Source organism: Cannabis sativa, chromosome 1, assembly GCF_029168945.1.
Source record: "Cannabis sativa cultivar Pink pepper isolate KNU-18-1 chromosome 1, ASM2916894v1, whole genome shotgun sequence".
NCBI lineage: Eukaryota > Viridiplantae > Streptophyta > Magnoliopsida > Rosales > Cannabaceae > Cannabis > Cannabis sativa.
The window spans coordinates 14,753,686-14,768,842 of NC_083601.1; the positions used below are offsets into that span (position 1 = coordinate 14,753,686).

At 33.7% G+C, this 15,157-nt stretch overlaps 2 protein-coding genes across 3 annotated transcripts; one reads left to right on the plus strand and one right to left on the minus strand.

Annotated features, from left to right (window-relative positions):
* Window positions 1–1,219: 1,219 nt before the first annotated feature.
* Window positions 1,220–1,773, plus strand: LOC133031146 (ubiquitin-conjugating enzyme E2 13-like). The gene is made up of 3 exons (XM_061104558.1): window positions 1,220–1,328; window positions 1,444–1,521; window positions 1,616–1,773. Exons 1-3 carry the CDS (start codon window positions 1,254–1,256, stop codon window positions 1,691–1,693), a joined length of 231 nt encoding a protein of 76 aa, XP_060960541.1. The 5' UTR covers window positions 1,220–1,253; the 3' UTR covers window positions 1,694–1,773.
* Window positions 1,774–3,456: 1,683 nt separating this feature from the next.
* LOC115705182 (uncharacterized) lies at window positions 3,457–15,063 on the minus strand. 2 transcript variants are annotated; one of them, XM_061104555.1, is made up of 23 exons: window positions 14,813–15,041; window positions 13,668–14,384; window positions 12,892–13,007; window positions 12,130–12,338; window positions 11,709–11,828; window positions 11,300–11,428; window positions 11,074–11,199; window positions 10,192–10,247; window positions 9,967–10,066; window positions 9,751–9,868; window positions 9,385–9,594; window positions 8,267–8,591; window positions 7,754–7,847; window positions 7,195–7,303; window positions 6,769–7,040; window positions 6,529–6,656; window positions 6,147–6,381; window positions 5,300–5,488; window positions 4,910–5,199; window positions 4,637–4,820; window positions 4,282–4,524; window positions 4,011–4,096; window positions 3,457–3,911 (listed from the first exon to the last, which is right to left on the minus strand). In XM_061104555.1, coding segments are annotated over exons 2-23 (3,489 nt in total). In that variant the 5' UTR covers window positions 13,670–14,384; window positions 14,813–15,041; the 3' UTR covers window positions 3,457–3,763. The 2 variants fall into 2 exon arrangements, with proteins under 2 accessions (XP_060960538.1, XP_030488292.2); XM_030632432.2 differs by having other exon boundaries at window positions 13,668–15,063.
* Between the last annotated feature and the right edge of the window lie 94 nt (window positions 15,064–15,157).

The window sequence follows — 15,157 nt, forward strand, 5'->3', positions numbered from 1 at the left end:
TATAACATACAAATATTATACCTTAGAGTAATATGAATATACCACAACAATTCTATAGTCAAATATATCTATATAAATTTAAATAAACTTCCACAAGTTTTATTTCTCTTTCTTTCATGATATACTATAGCAAATAAAAATAATATACCACTCTATTTATTTATTAATATATCATAGCACATAATAAAGATATACCGTACAAAATAAAAAAAAAATTACTAAATTCTTAAATTAATATTTAATAGTTTTTTTTTTCTTTCTATCCTTCACGATATATCATATCACATACAAACGATATACATTCGACCAATATGAATATACCATAAACTTACCTAATATACTATTAAATGATTTTTTTTTTCACGATATACAATAGCATATAAAAACTATATTTTGCAATCGTAAGCATAAATACTACTGAAAAATTAATATACGACCAGTATAGTGGAAAAAATATATATATACCAAAAACTTAATTTAATGTTCCACATGTTTTTTTTTTCTTTTTCTTTCCTTCATGATATTTTAATGAACATAAAGACAATATTTTCTAGTGAAATATAACTATATCTCAAACTTAAACTAATATTCTGCATTTTTTAATTTCTGTCTTTCGTTCATTATATACCATAACACATAAAAATAATATACTACAATCTTAAACTAATATACTACCTTTCTGTTTTTTTAATATGCTATTACACATAAAAACGATATACTATTGTGCAAAATAACTATATCAAATACTTAATTATTCAAGGTTATAATTGTAATTTCATCATCAAACTTTTAACAGAATGGACATTTTGTTAATTTTTATAAAAAGGGACATTTATTAACTTAATTGTTAGATTTAAAGCCATTTTGAATCTTGGCCCTATAACGAAAGTCACATCCTTGGCCAGTTGGCCCTATAGTAAATACACAAAATTGGGAATATCTATTCTATATAAAATGTGGCTATATAGCAGAATTATTGGTTTATGAGAAATTATTAGGTGACTTTTTTTAAAAAAAAAAAATTCTTTTAAAAAATAATAAGTTTTTTTTGGCTGAGGTTAATGGGTTAAATCTTAACTTTAAGAGAATATATCATTAATTAACAGAATATTCTTTAACCCTTAAATATAAATTAACAAATATGTAAATTCAAAATAATTATAATCTCATTTTAAAAATAATTATAATCTCATTTTAAATATTATAATTTTCTCTCGTCCGGCCATGATGGATTTATTTAAATATTCATAATTATGTCATCTTCCCTCATTGTAGATCGAACTGCATCCAGATGGCCAAGGAGTGGAAATTGCATTGCAGAAAATTCAGTTGAGTTGTAGATTATACATTAATTCCATAAAAGAGTGGAAGGATATATTTTTCTTATTAAGTTTTAAAATGTCTTTCCTATTCATAATGGTCAAATTTGAATTCAATTTGCAGGTTGAGAGTATAGTTTTGAGCATTATATCAATGCTTTCTAGCCCCAACGATGAATCCCCTGCAAATGTTGAAGCTGCGGTAAGTGTCATTGTTTTCTTCATTTCCTCCTTTAGACCAACATACTATTGGCTTGGCACTCTGATTTAGAATCTTGCAAATTATGTTATTGCAGAAAGAATGGAGAGAAAGAAGAGGCGAATTCAGGAAGAAAGTCAGTCGTTGTGTCAGAAAATCACAAGAAATGTGTTAATTTTCCTTAATAATCACCTCCAGCAATGGATCTATGTAGACGATTTTAATTCTATTTATTAACAATTATTCTTAAACAACCGTTCTTGTCTTTGCACATTCTTAAGTAATGAACAATAGCTGTTGAACAATTAATCCGTCAAGAGTATATATAAGTCAGTCGGGAGAGTTGAGAAACTTCGTCATCGGCGGTCAACAATGACTGGTGTGATGGCTGTTAATGAGCGCAAGTTATGTTATTTTTAAATTATTTCCATAATTATAGTATAATCTGTTTATTAGACTATTTTGTAGTAATGTGTTTATTATTATTATTAGTTTCTTATTGGATTTTCTATTCATTAAAAAGTCTACTGAATACATATTTATTGATTGTTTAAAATGTTGTAAATTGATTTTCTTTTTCATTAATTTTTATAATATAAATACTTAAATTATAATAAAATCTAAGTAATATAGCCGCTTCTACTAATTTAATTTTTTTTTAATATTATAATATTACTATAATATTATTTTTTATAAAAATGGTTGAATGATAAATAATTTTTCCTTTCAATCATATAGATATTTTTCCTATCAATCATTTTAAATTTTTGTTGAGATTGTATATTCTTTTTGAAATATTGAGATTGTATATTCTTTTGAAATACTTTTTCATTATTAAATCTTTTTATCTAAAGTAATTAAATTAGATTACTACAAATATAATTTAAATTATTAGTTATTTGAGTTATAAAGTCATTGGAGTTATAATAGTTATTTAAATAATTGAATTAGTGTTTGTGAATCTTCTTCAATTACTAATTCCATTTAACAAGATAAGTCATTTCACATTACAATTCATGGTTTAACATTTTTTGCAATGTTTTTATTTATTTTTATATAAAAAAAATAAATGTCTTTTTTATATATCAGTAAATTCAACTACTTTTAATTATTTACAATCTATTCATCTATTTTGTCATTTTTTTACATGAAAAGTGCAAAATATAAAAATTCAACTATTGTATATGTCGAAGCAAAGGAAGATTGAAATCCACCTATGAGTATCATTATTTTTCTTTATCTACAATTTTTAGACAGATGTTATCTTCAACTATCGACAATTTAAAGATTGATTTTTAATTTTTTTTTTATCTTACACACATTTAAGTTGTGTATTCTTAAGTATTTGAACATCAATTTTTAATTTATTTTTGGATTATCTTAATAACATATTTAAATTATTAAGCTTTAACACTAATATATTACATTTAGTATTTACTTTTAATTATCAAAATTATAAATTATATTATTTAAATATATATAAAAATAATCTCACTTAAAAACTAATAATATTTTTTCTTTAATTTTTAAGTATATCACTTTTATATAAAATAGAAAATACCTAACATAAAATTTAGTAATTTTCTACTAGTATTAAGAAAATTGTGATTGTTGTTTGAACATGAGATGAATAATTCAACATATTTGTGTTATTACATAATGTGTTTTTCTTTTCATTTAATAACTGACTAATGAGTGGTTAAAAAAAAGACTCAGAATAAAACTGACATTCCAAGTTAATATAGTACAAGTCGAAGTGATCTAATAAAAGGCTTGGAGCTATTTAATTGAATAACCAAAGTAACCAAAAAAAAAAAAGAGTTATAGTTGAGGGCCGTCCCATTGCCTAACTAATTTTTAAATAGTAGTTTCATCGATTGGAATGATCACAAATAGCAAGACACTACAAATGAGAGAAATAGAAAGGGAATAAACGAGTGAGAAAATGAAGTGGTTTTATTGGCTAAGAAAGAGCTCAGATTGCATGTATTCATTCTGTGGTTTAATAATAATTTATAAGAGCAGGCAGCAGAGCAGCCACAACGACAAGCTACTCCTATGTATTAAGAAACTATAGCTAAATGTTAACAGGACACAAATAGGAGTTTGTTCAATTACTATACTTCTCTATATTAATTTAATCCTATACACCACCAACCTGATTTCCCAAAACGACTAGGAAAGAATAACACTATAGTAAAGAATGGATAACTAACTTGCCTCTGTACACGGTCAACGAATGCTTTCACGACTGCCAAAACACATCTGGGTTATTGCTATACAAGTAGTGATCCTGAATCTCTTGATTAGCCACATGGCGATCGATAAGCCGTGCTTGGATAATTTTACACACAGCCAATCCAGAAGGAAGCACCCACCATTCACTTTCATCCCTGCATTCCCCAAAATGTATGTTGTCATGAACTGACATAATTATAATTGGTCCATTATGCCTTAACTTACATGGCAGGCTAATATGATTAATCACTTACATGCTAAAATTCCAGGACTGAAAGTCAGGACGCTTTCGATTCGAGTGAGCTGTATAATGAAGCAGTCCACAAATGAAAGCAACCACCTGCAGAAAAGAGACCAATTGCAAAACATATGAATGTACTGAGAGCATGATATCCAAATTAGCAATACAAGTAATTTTAATACAAATTCTGCAACAAATTTTCCACCAAATGAAATATTTCAGGTGTATTTATACAATGTGGAACTTCTTTGAAAGGAAAAGACATTTGAGTTGAGATAACATACAACATTTATCATGGACGTGAGATTCCAAAGAGCATACAAACGTGCAAGGCCTGCTGACCGTCTAGGTCCTTGACTAAACAAAGCACTGATTCCAGCTGGAAAGGGAAAAAGTAGACCGAGGGGAAGGATAAATAGTACAAAGAAGAAGTTGAGCAACGAGATCGAGTACTGTTGCAGCAAAGTGAGGAAGGCTAAGCTAAAATCTCCTAGAAGCAGAATTGAGATGACCAAACCAACAAGATCCTGTAATAATTAGAGAGAGAGAAAGAGAAAGTCAGAGAGTGTCCAAGAATCATAACATGACTACAAAATATGGAAATGCTTAGTAGATCCAGTGAGGCACAATTTTACATACCTGGTGTCCAACAGGTTTAGTGTTATAAACTATGAAAGAAAAGAGATAAAATATAGACGTCTTTTCCTTCAGCGTTCTTAAGCTCTCTATTCGTAAAATCTCTCCAAAAAACCTTTTATGTGTCACAAAATGTTCGTCGCCATTCAAATGGCCCAGTTGATCATCCCTGTCAAATCTTGGCTCACTGTAAAATGAACAGTAGAAAGCAGTTATCTTAACTACTAAACAATTTATAACTCACCATGACAAAAATAATTATGAGCATATTGTTACCCTAATTCTGGCCCAGTAAGCAGCGAGATGTGCTGACTTTCTTGTGCTTCTACAACATCCTCCTTTTCAGCAGCAGATACCACAAGTCCAAATTGGCAATATTCAGATGCTGTGTGTTGAAACCATGCGAGATCAGCATGTACACCATACGCCTTTAAGGTAGGGTTCGCATGTGTTTCAAGCCAGCTGATGACATGACTCAATGTTACTTTTAAGTGTCCACAACATACTAAGCGCAGTTGAGCATTTAAACCAGCCACAAGTCGATACCAAATGGTAGGTGGGATAGACTGAAAGTTGACAAATTTACAAATAAGGGAGCTTCATTTAAAGGAAAAAGATTGGGGGGACTTCAAATAAATCATAAATTCAAAAGATTTAGTAGCCAACCTGACTCATGAGGCTTGTTACGATGTTATCACTGTGGAGAGAGAAAGGAGCCATGTAACTTCCATCTCCTCCAAAAACTAAAGACACTGGAAAACGTTGATGAAGACCAAGAGGAAGATCAACTCTCTTTTCATCCCCACCTAGAAAAAAGTCGATGTATGCAAGCATTAAATCAGAAGTCGCAGCAACCTGCAACAAAAACAACAATAGCCTTACAATGTTGGTAACATCTAACATACACTGCAAGTTGCAAGGAGACAATATGCATTCCGCCCCTTCAATTTCAATCAAGGACTGACATGTTTATTTTATCAATTTCTTTTTTCCCTAATGACAAATGAGAAAATAAATGACCTTCTGGAACCTCCATTTCCATCCAAAGACTTCCTGCAACACCACCACTTTCATAGCACCCTTGGATCAGTATCAACTCTTTTCTCCTTACTAGTAATACTTTTAACAGAAAACAAATAAATTTATAGTGGCTTCAGCGGGTGAAATCCAAGTGTATAGACACCATCACTCAAATGAAATACAGCTGGAAAACACTGGACAAAGTTCTTCCAGGTAACAATAACTTGGGACAGTATTTAGTAAACACATCTTATCTAAAACATCGACTGAAATTTCACCAAGAGTACTAGGAGAGCACATTAATTTATCAAACAAATCCATGCGAAAATGCATTTCATTCATACACATATTTTTGAGCCATGCATCATCCTTACTAGTATATGGCAAATATCTCAACATGCTATTCCAGAACCAAATTACGAACACCCTAAAAACAGACAAACAAAAGATAACGTGGACAACAAGCTGTTCAAAAGTTTGGGAAGAAAGAAACCTTAAGTCCTTCATAGAGAGCACGTGAACGACACGAACGCAAGCAAGAATGATCATACTCTGAGCGAACATATTCGCGAAGCTGCTGTAATTTACTTTTTCGACATCGCTGTAGCCATAACCATGCAAGTGGATATGCAAGGATGGAAAGAGTGCTGAAGATTGATCCTTCCCACCACTGGTAAGCGGCTAAACCATTAATCTCATCAACAAATCTATTGAATGCATCCTCATGGCTGCCATATAAGGCAAAACACTTATATTTCAAGATACGTTTGTATAATAACCTTCTACAACATATGAAACTAAACCCTAAATTATCACACACACAGCTTCTTCTATATAAGCCAAAAAGTAGGTGAGACCATTAAAGGAAAGCTTACACAATTTCTTTTACTTGTTGCGGAGGAGAGTGAGTCAGATGCCAAGGTTCACTAAAAGTATTAGGACCCAGGAAATACATTCTATGCACATGATTTCGGGATTCCTCATTTCTGTGCGTTTCCAAAACCTGAAGAAAGTAAAGATTTGTTCACAATACTTCACAAAATGAAGGAGTATTTTTAACATAATTGCATATAAAAGAAGCACAAACAACTCAAAAATGAAATTAGAACATTGACCTCATTTAATGATTCCAGGAAAGGGAAGGAATGATCTATTTGAGAACCATGGCGAGCAGGCAGAATAGCTGGTACCTCGTCCCCACTAACATACTTCATTCGTGCAACACTAAGTACTAGAGCTAGCAGGATGAGAATACCTAGAAGAATAAAACCAAATAACCATGGCCCACCAAAAGTGTATACGACCTCTTCAAGTGCTGTATAACAGTGTGGCATGTGATATCTATCATCAGTGCATTTATATGGACAGGGAGTATCAGTAACACCACCTGTAAAAAACAACGTGATAATTCATTTAACTGTAGCAGGCACCATTGTAAGAACCTTTTAAGAGAGGGAAAGCCAGAGAGACATGAAGCAATGATAAAACCACCCTTCTTAGAAAAGAAGAGCACAAATCAGGGTATATACTAAGAGAAATACCTCGAACAGTAACATATACAGCACGGTGGGGAAGTTCATAAAATGGACAAGCATAACAAAGGGCTCTATCAGATCCACTGACATTCTTATAAGTTCCAATGGGGCATTCCTGAAATCCAATTGCTCAAATATTTAGAGTGAAAATAAAATAAATAAAAAATAAATAAATAATCCAAGGTAAGACTAAGAATATAATATGGGTGAAAGATATATATCCTCCACAGTAAATACTTAAGTATTTTAGAATATAGTGGAGGAAAATGGCTAACCAAGGAAATTTTAAAATAAAACCACCAGGGGAAATTTATGTATAGTATATTGCTAAGAACCTTAAAATGAATATCAGCACACTTGGTAATTAATTGAGGCCATAAGAACCTTAATATCTAGAGATCCAAGGTTCAAACCTTGTCTCCCCCACTTCCCGACCTCCCTAGACCAACCTAGTAGCTTAATGTTTCTATTAAATATCAAAAGCAAGTTTATAATTTATCATATTCAATAACAAAAACCAGACGAGCCTAAAAAGGAGCATAGACCATTGACAAATAAAAGCTACCTCACAGAAGATACCATAAAGACCTCTTGGGCAGGCCTTTCCAGTAACTGTTCCATTTTGGCCAGAATGACCATGACCTCTACCAAATCCTCCCCTGCCACACAGAGGAAAGAAGCATCAGCTAACTAAATTATCAAATGAGATAGAAATGCAAAGAAGGCTTTTGCCGCATAAAATCAAGAAACAACTGGTCCTTTCTTCCACATGCAACAACTCATAAATTTTGAGGTCCCATTTGATATGATGTAAAATATCCTTTCTCCTTACTGATCCGTTCTTATCAGCTAGAGAGCATTATGTTTACTTGTAATAAAAGAAAGCTTGCAGAATGGTCTAGAAAATACAAGCACTCATGTCAATACGTTATTTTCATTCAAGCAATTTACGAAGACAACGGTGTGTCTTACAAGCAAATCAGCATATAACAACATAATGATTCACAAGAAGTGGCTTCATGAAGCAATGGTTAAGAAGTACCATATGTGTGTGTGTGTGAATGAGTTATATACATACTCGGTAAGAATTCTTCCTTTCACATAAGCTATCGGTAAATATGCATCCCCTACTGGTATTTCCGACCAGTGAAAGTGAATCCTTCCACCCCCACCGCCGCCACCACCATAAGGACTGCCATGTCCTCCAACAGTTGAGATGGTAGAAGAATCACCAAGTGTCAATGTTTGCACAAATAAAAGAATCGTTCCACCAGAGCCACCCCCAGGACCTATTTTTGAAATGGTATTTTGTTTTCTCAAATCTTCCCCAAAGCTTTCCCCATCAGCTTTAAGTGAGCCATCAACAGATAAACTTAATAAGGAACGCTCCATTGAACCCATCACTAATCAAAAGAACAGAAATAACAACCACCCATCAGAAGAAAAATTAAATAACAAGGATACCAACTGTTATTCAAATAAATTACAAAAATTGAGTATTAAAAAGAAAAAATAACATGACTAGTCACCAATGGCTAATATGATTAAAAGTAAATGCCAAAATTGGATGGGGAACGCCATAATACCTAAGGCTACATGTCTAGGTCCCAGGAACCTATCTGATCTAGCCTAATACAATAATTCTATATCATGAATCTGATTTGACTAGTACTTTTATCTCTAGAAGATATGATAACACCTTGATTTAGGATGTTAAACAGTGTTGACATATCTGAAATGATTTCAGATAAATTTCTTTTCAGGCTACTTCAAAAATCAGAATTCGATTTAAAAAGTACAAATCTTCAAGACAATGATAAACGTGATTAAACTGGTAAACAAAACAGTAAGGTTCGCGCCAGGACTTTGTCCATTATTGAGCATGGCCCATATTTTTTTAATAAAAGGTACAAATCTTCAACACAATCATCTGGTTAAACTGATAAACAAAGTTGTAATGTTCACACTAGGACGTTCTCTATCGATTATTGAGCTCTGGAATTTAAGCCCCATAATAAGCACTGTGATTTTAAGTACAAATATCCATAACTAGCAAAATATGAATACTGCGATAAACATGCAAGAGTATTTCCACCATTTTTTACAAGTTTAAATGACTGCACCAAACACAGAATCAGTTTCACCTTTCAAAGCACATCGATCAAAGACCAAAAATTCATCACATAAAATACTTACCAATGATACCACCACCTGTTGTTGCACCAGCTAAACTAACATTTCCACTACCGCTGCCAAGTTCACAAGGTAAACCAGCATTTCCATATGCAACTCCACCCTCAATGAAATTTCCATTATAATATCCATGCCCACCTTTTCCGCCATGCCCTCCTCCACCAGAAAGACCATTTTCAAATATCTTCCCTTGGCCCATTCCATCAGTGCAACCTAGCACCCAAATAAAATTCTGTTAAAGGTTTGCCAAATCTGAAACTGGACAGAAGGATTTTTTTTGTCTCTTAAGGTGGACCCATTCCTTTTACTGATAATTCATATTTCTGATGGTATAAAAATTGTTCAGCAAAGATGACGCGGAAGGCTTACCCAGCCCAGATGCACTAATTACTCCAGAAGAAGAGATGGTTACTGCTCTAACCCAGTGAAAATGAATAATAGATCCTGTAAGGGTGCCTTCAACAACAACTTGTTCAACTCGACATATCTGGAGACACAAACCAAAACAACATCAAATGCACCGAGTCAATGTTACAATAAATCAAAGTGAAGAGAGCATAAGTATCAATCTGAATCAGTGAAAACCTGAATAGTAAAGGCCAATGTAGAGTTCACATTACAATCTTCAGGTGGATGAATTAGCTCAGCGGGGCAATCTGGAAGATTGCAGTAGAGCCGTGGTGTCCTACGATTGCCCATAAAAAATTATAAAAATGAAGTAGCTTGTAAAAGAATAGGTTTATATCTTATACTTACATATAATTCCTTGTATGTATGTGTGTGTGTGTATATATAAAAATATAAGCTTACCCTAATTTGCCATCAGCTGTCTCCAAAGGACCTCGTAGAAAAGATCCAGAATCAACCTTCAAATAAGAAGAGAAGATTAGCAAATGCATGTCTAGTGATGCTACACAGTTAGAGCTCATTCAAGCAAATATCTAATTACATAGGAAAATTAGGACTATAAACAGCAAATATATTTACAGCACACATATCTACAAAATTATGTAGGAGTTAGGACAGACATATTTTGTGTATCATGTTTATTCATACACATAAAGATAGCCATTTCACATAACCATATATATACATATATATATATAGAGAGAGAGAGGGGGGGAGGGAGGGAAAGTTAAGAGATTATAAAAGTAGATTCAAAATATGGGTTCACAGCAATACTGGGAAAATGAACAAAATATTAATTTTTTTATTATTATTTTAACTAGGATCCCTGCCTAACCCTACGACAAAATATGAATTTTCTTTTTTAACACTTCATTAAGCAAGGAAATATGAGATTAGTGTCAGAATTTCAATTATTTGCAAAGTGAAATGAGAAAATTATACAATGTCCTACAAATCTTTTAGTAGGTGGGTGTACCACCTCAATCAGATTTTGAATGCAGTACACTGTGTACTAAAACACTTTTTAATCATCCAACAGGATGCCTGTACAGTCAGCCATAATGTTATTCTTCAACAGCAAAATGAAATATCAACTACTGTATGTATAAAATGGCAATCATCTGTCAGTAGAAATTCCATGTTTCAAAGCATGGAAACATACCTCCAATGCTCCAATAATGGTTATTTGGAAAATAAAAACTAAGTACTGAGAATTTTAGCCATCATATTTCACTGATTTAAATAAGCAAAGCTAAGAAATTTTGGTGTCGAGTCTCAGCTTACATTGACACTGTAAAATAATGAAAGAATTAAACGCTGAGCTTCAATCAAATTCCCCGGTCCAGATAAATTTAGAAAGCCTTGTCCATGAACTCCCAAATTTGCGTTAGAACGTATCCTGGATGATTCCTACAAACAAAATCCAAAATTGTGAGTTCAGGCATAAAATCTACCAAATATATGATTGAGATACGTACAAAAGAAAAAAGAGTAGAAGATGATGATATACCTTAAGAACCACTAAATTGCTTGCCTCAAGCAAAGATGTTGCCACGAGTGTATCATTACCACCATCTATAACGATTTCAGAGTTCCACATCAAGTTCATTTTCACAATCATACGAAGGGCCCCGAATATCTGAATTAATTATGAAAAAAAAAAAGTAAGAGTAAAGGTGCCAATGCCAACAATTTAACTGTTTAAGATTTGGGAAATGAAATTAAAAGAAAAGGGTTGAGAGAAAGAAACAGAAATATATAAAGATACAAGTGACACCACACTAAAATAAACAAAAATACACATAATTATAGAAGATGGCACCACTGTACACAAGAGATCATAATCAACATTATAAACAAGAGCAGAATAGAAAACCACATAGAGAGGGAGCAACCAAAATAAAATACAAGCCACTTGCCTTAACAACAGAGTCACTCATCAAAAGCTCTTCTGCCATTAACTCAAATGCTGATGATGAATAATGAGCAAGCCCAAAACTCAAAGTTGCACCGCAAGTCAAGCGAATTTGTCCTTGGACCTATATAATTTATAAATTTTTTAAATCACAAGCATAAACAGCGTATGGAAGACTGTAATTCATATCTTACAGCTTTTGAAAAAGCCCTGACGAAAGGATCTATTGGTAGGTTACCTTACCCTTCAATACATCACTTAATCTACACACCAGTGAAATTGACTGGAGATTCAAATTCCTAATTAAATTACCAGCTAGAAAATAAGCATTTTTGTCTTAGGGAAGGCAAAGATCACCTACGAAACAATAAGCAATAAACCAAAGTTATAGTACAGTAGGAGCACAAAGATTTCAGCTGCTAAACCTGCACACGGCTCCAGAATAGAGGAACCAAAGCCTTGGCATGATTTTGAATATAAACATTTGTCCAAAGTGGCTGCTTGGGAAAATCCATCAGGAGCGTGTCAGTCTGTGTGGTCTTGTTGTGATTGCTAACTATAAGAATACGAGGCACTGCATCATAATAAGTCCCTGCACCACCTGAGTTTTCAGGACAGCCTAAACTCCTTCCTCCTGAAAATAACACAAGATAGTGAAACTGGCAATCAAACTCTCTTTTTTTATTTTATGAGAACAGAAAGATATAACTGACCATAAGATAATTATTTTAAAAAAAAATATAAAAAAAGATATCAAAGAAAAAGATAACAATGAATAATCTCAACGCTTACAATGAAGTACCCCAATAAGTGATTAAATTAGGAAAAATACAATTCTTTAAAATATTTAGAATTGGAACACCCAATGTGCTACCAAACACTGACTTGACTAGATCCCAAAAAGGCTCCAAGGTTCCCCTCTAAATGTTAAAAAACCCCATTATTCTGTTCTAGCCACAAGGACCAACAGATAACCACGATAACCACATTCCACAACTAAAACCAAAAAACAAAAAAATATAATGCCCTCCGCATATTTTTATTTTATTTACTTAACAACAAGTTCTTTTCCTAATATTGGTGCTAGAAAGGAAGACTGGTCCTTTTATAAATAGCAGGACACAACATACATGTCAAGGGTACTCCTGCACAACTACATATTATAAAAACAAACAAAAAAGTATTACCATGTATTAGAAATTGTGTATCATCATGCCTGCTGAAAACATGGATTGAAATTCTTCCACCTCCACCTCCAGCAAATCCATTACCTCCAGCTGCACTTATCCTGCCAATCCCAGTCCTGTTCTTCAAAAAGGAAAAAGTTTTTTACAACATTTCAAAGATAGCTATGAACAAACAACAAAGACAAATCTTAAATAACATAAGTTCAGCCAATCTAAAACCATGTTTTGATCTCCTACTTTTGATTAGTCCCCCTCTTTTGTATGTATATCCTATTCATGCATAGAAGCCTAATCTCACTATTATTTATCACATGACCAAAGTCTGCAGTTCACATGCTTACCAAGTTGGTAAGTTTCATTCTATTCAGTTTTAAAACTTGCAAACAGGAATCAATCTAACAAGTAAAGTCTCTAAATAATATAATTTCCAAAAGCATAGACTGCTGAAACGTGGTACTAACAAATAAAGTAGATATTCACATGCACAGAAGTCTATAGTACCAATAAACAGAAATTTTAGTTCGGCGCAGGGGGGGACCTCGGATAAGAAAGAAAGATAAAAAAAAAAAAACATCAATCGATCATGCTCCCAATTATGTTAGAAACAAATAGCATATGACATATATGGAAAAAAGTTACCATGATAACCAATGGAAAAGCCAACAACTTTGACTATTACAGAAACCATCATAATTTTCATCATCAACTAGATAAAAGTCTTAATCATAGGGTCACGGTTATCAAGTTGGTTAAACAGAAAGAGGGATAGTCCTTACATTCTATTAGCTTTGATAAAAATGCTTCCCCCAGAACCTCCTCCACCCTTCAAGCCACCCTCACCTCCTTCCGCCAAGAGACTCCCTGAAACATCTATGGTAACATTCACCTCCAACCAAATCCTCCCACCTCCTTCTCCACCATACTTGACCTCTTTACTAGTCGTACCTCCCCTGCTCCCATAACTATCTGGGTGCTCTAATGACGTCCACGAGTAAGTATCACCACCCCATACATCATCAGGAAGCTTCGTATTATCACTCACACAGCTAGCTCCTCTCCCGCCATGACCACCACCAGATCCCTGGAGACCATGCGGCGTGCCACTAGTCTGCTCCGGCGGCTCTCCAGCTAAACCCGTGACGTTTATCAAAGACCCATCTGATAAATTTGCATTTAAGGCATTCACAGACACCAACCCAGCCACAATAGCCGAACCCCGACCCAAAGTAAATGATTTGCTTACATTAACCCAAATTGAGCAGCCGAACAAAGGGCAACTCAAATTCACTCCAGGGAGTATATGCAAACTACCTTTCCCCTCTATATAGACATCGTCTTCAAAGCTCAAGCTCGAATTAAGCTCGCACAAGGTGTTAAGCGACCCAACACCTTTGAGACCCCCCACGCATGTGAGCGACGGGGGGTGTGGCGGCGGTGCTGGTGGTGGAGGCGACGGCGGTGTGTAATCTCCACGAAACGCGTCGACATCCAAGCTGGCGATGGAGAATTCATCGTCAAAATCGGAACCCAGACAAGGGTTTACGGTGAAAAGTGCCAGGAAATTGAGAAGAAGAAGAAGAAGAAACTGGAAATTTGATGACATTTCAAGAAGGTAAAACTCATCCCACAGATTATCTCAAATTCTAATTCAAATTATACAAAATTGGATTTTGGCATGGAAATTCGCTTCCTTCTTGGGATGTGTGTACTGTGTGCGTATATATTGTATATATATGTGTGTATGTAATAATATATATATATAGGTTCTTCGTTCGATCAGAGAGTGACACTGGGAATGAGAAATTAAGATTTAATTTAACAAAACAAAAATAATAATTACAAGAAATTAAGTGGGCCTATGGTTGTAAACAAAAACAAATCTTCGCGAAAGAGATGAATGGAGAAATGAAATTGGCGTTACCAAAATCAAATGTGACCGAGAAACGGAAAGGAGCGGAGAATGACAGAGTTTCAGTTGAGGAGAGAAGACACGCACGCAGGAGGAGAAGCTTCTTGCACCGTCTTCCAATTTGGGCTGGGCCTTGGCCTTTAAAGGGCCACCTAAGATTGTATAGGCCCACTAGATAATACTCTTTTTATCATTATGAAAATGATATGAATATGATGTACTTTTTATTATTATTTATAAATTATTTTATTATTATGATTTGTTTTCTTAAATTTATCATTGTCGTCATATCAATAAGGTTTTCAGTTATGTGGGATGATTAGACAATAAGCCAATATTTAGGGAACAACTCATGTT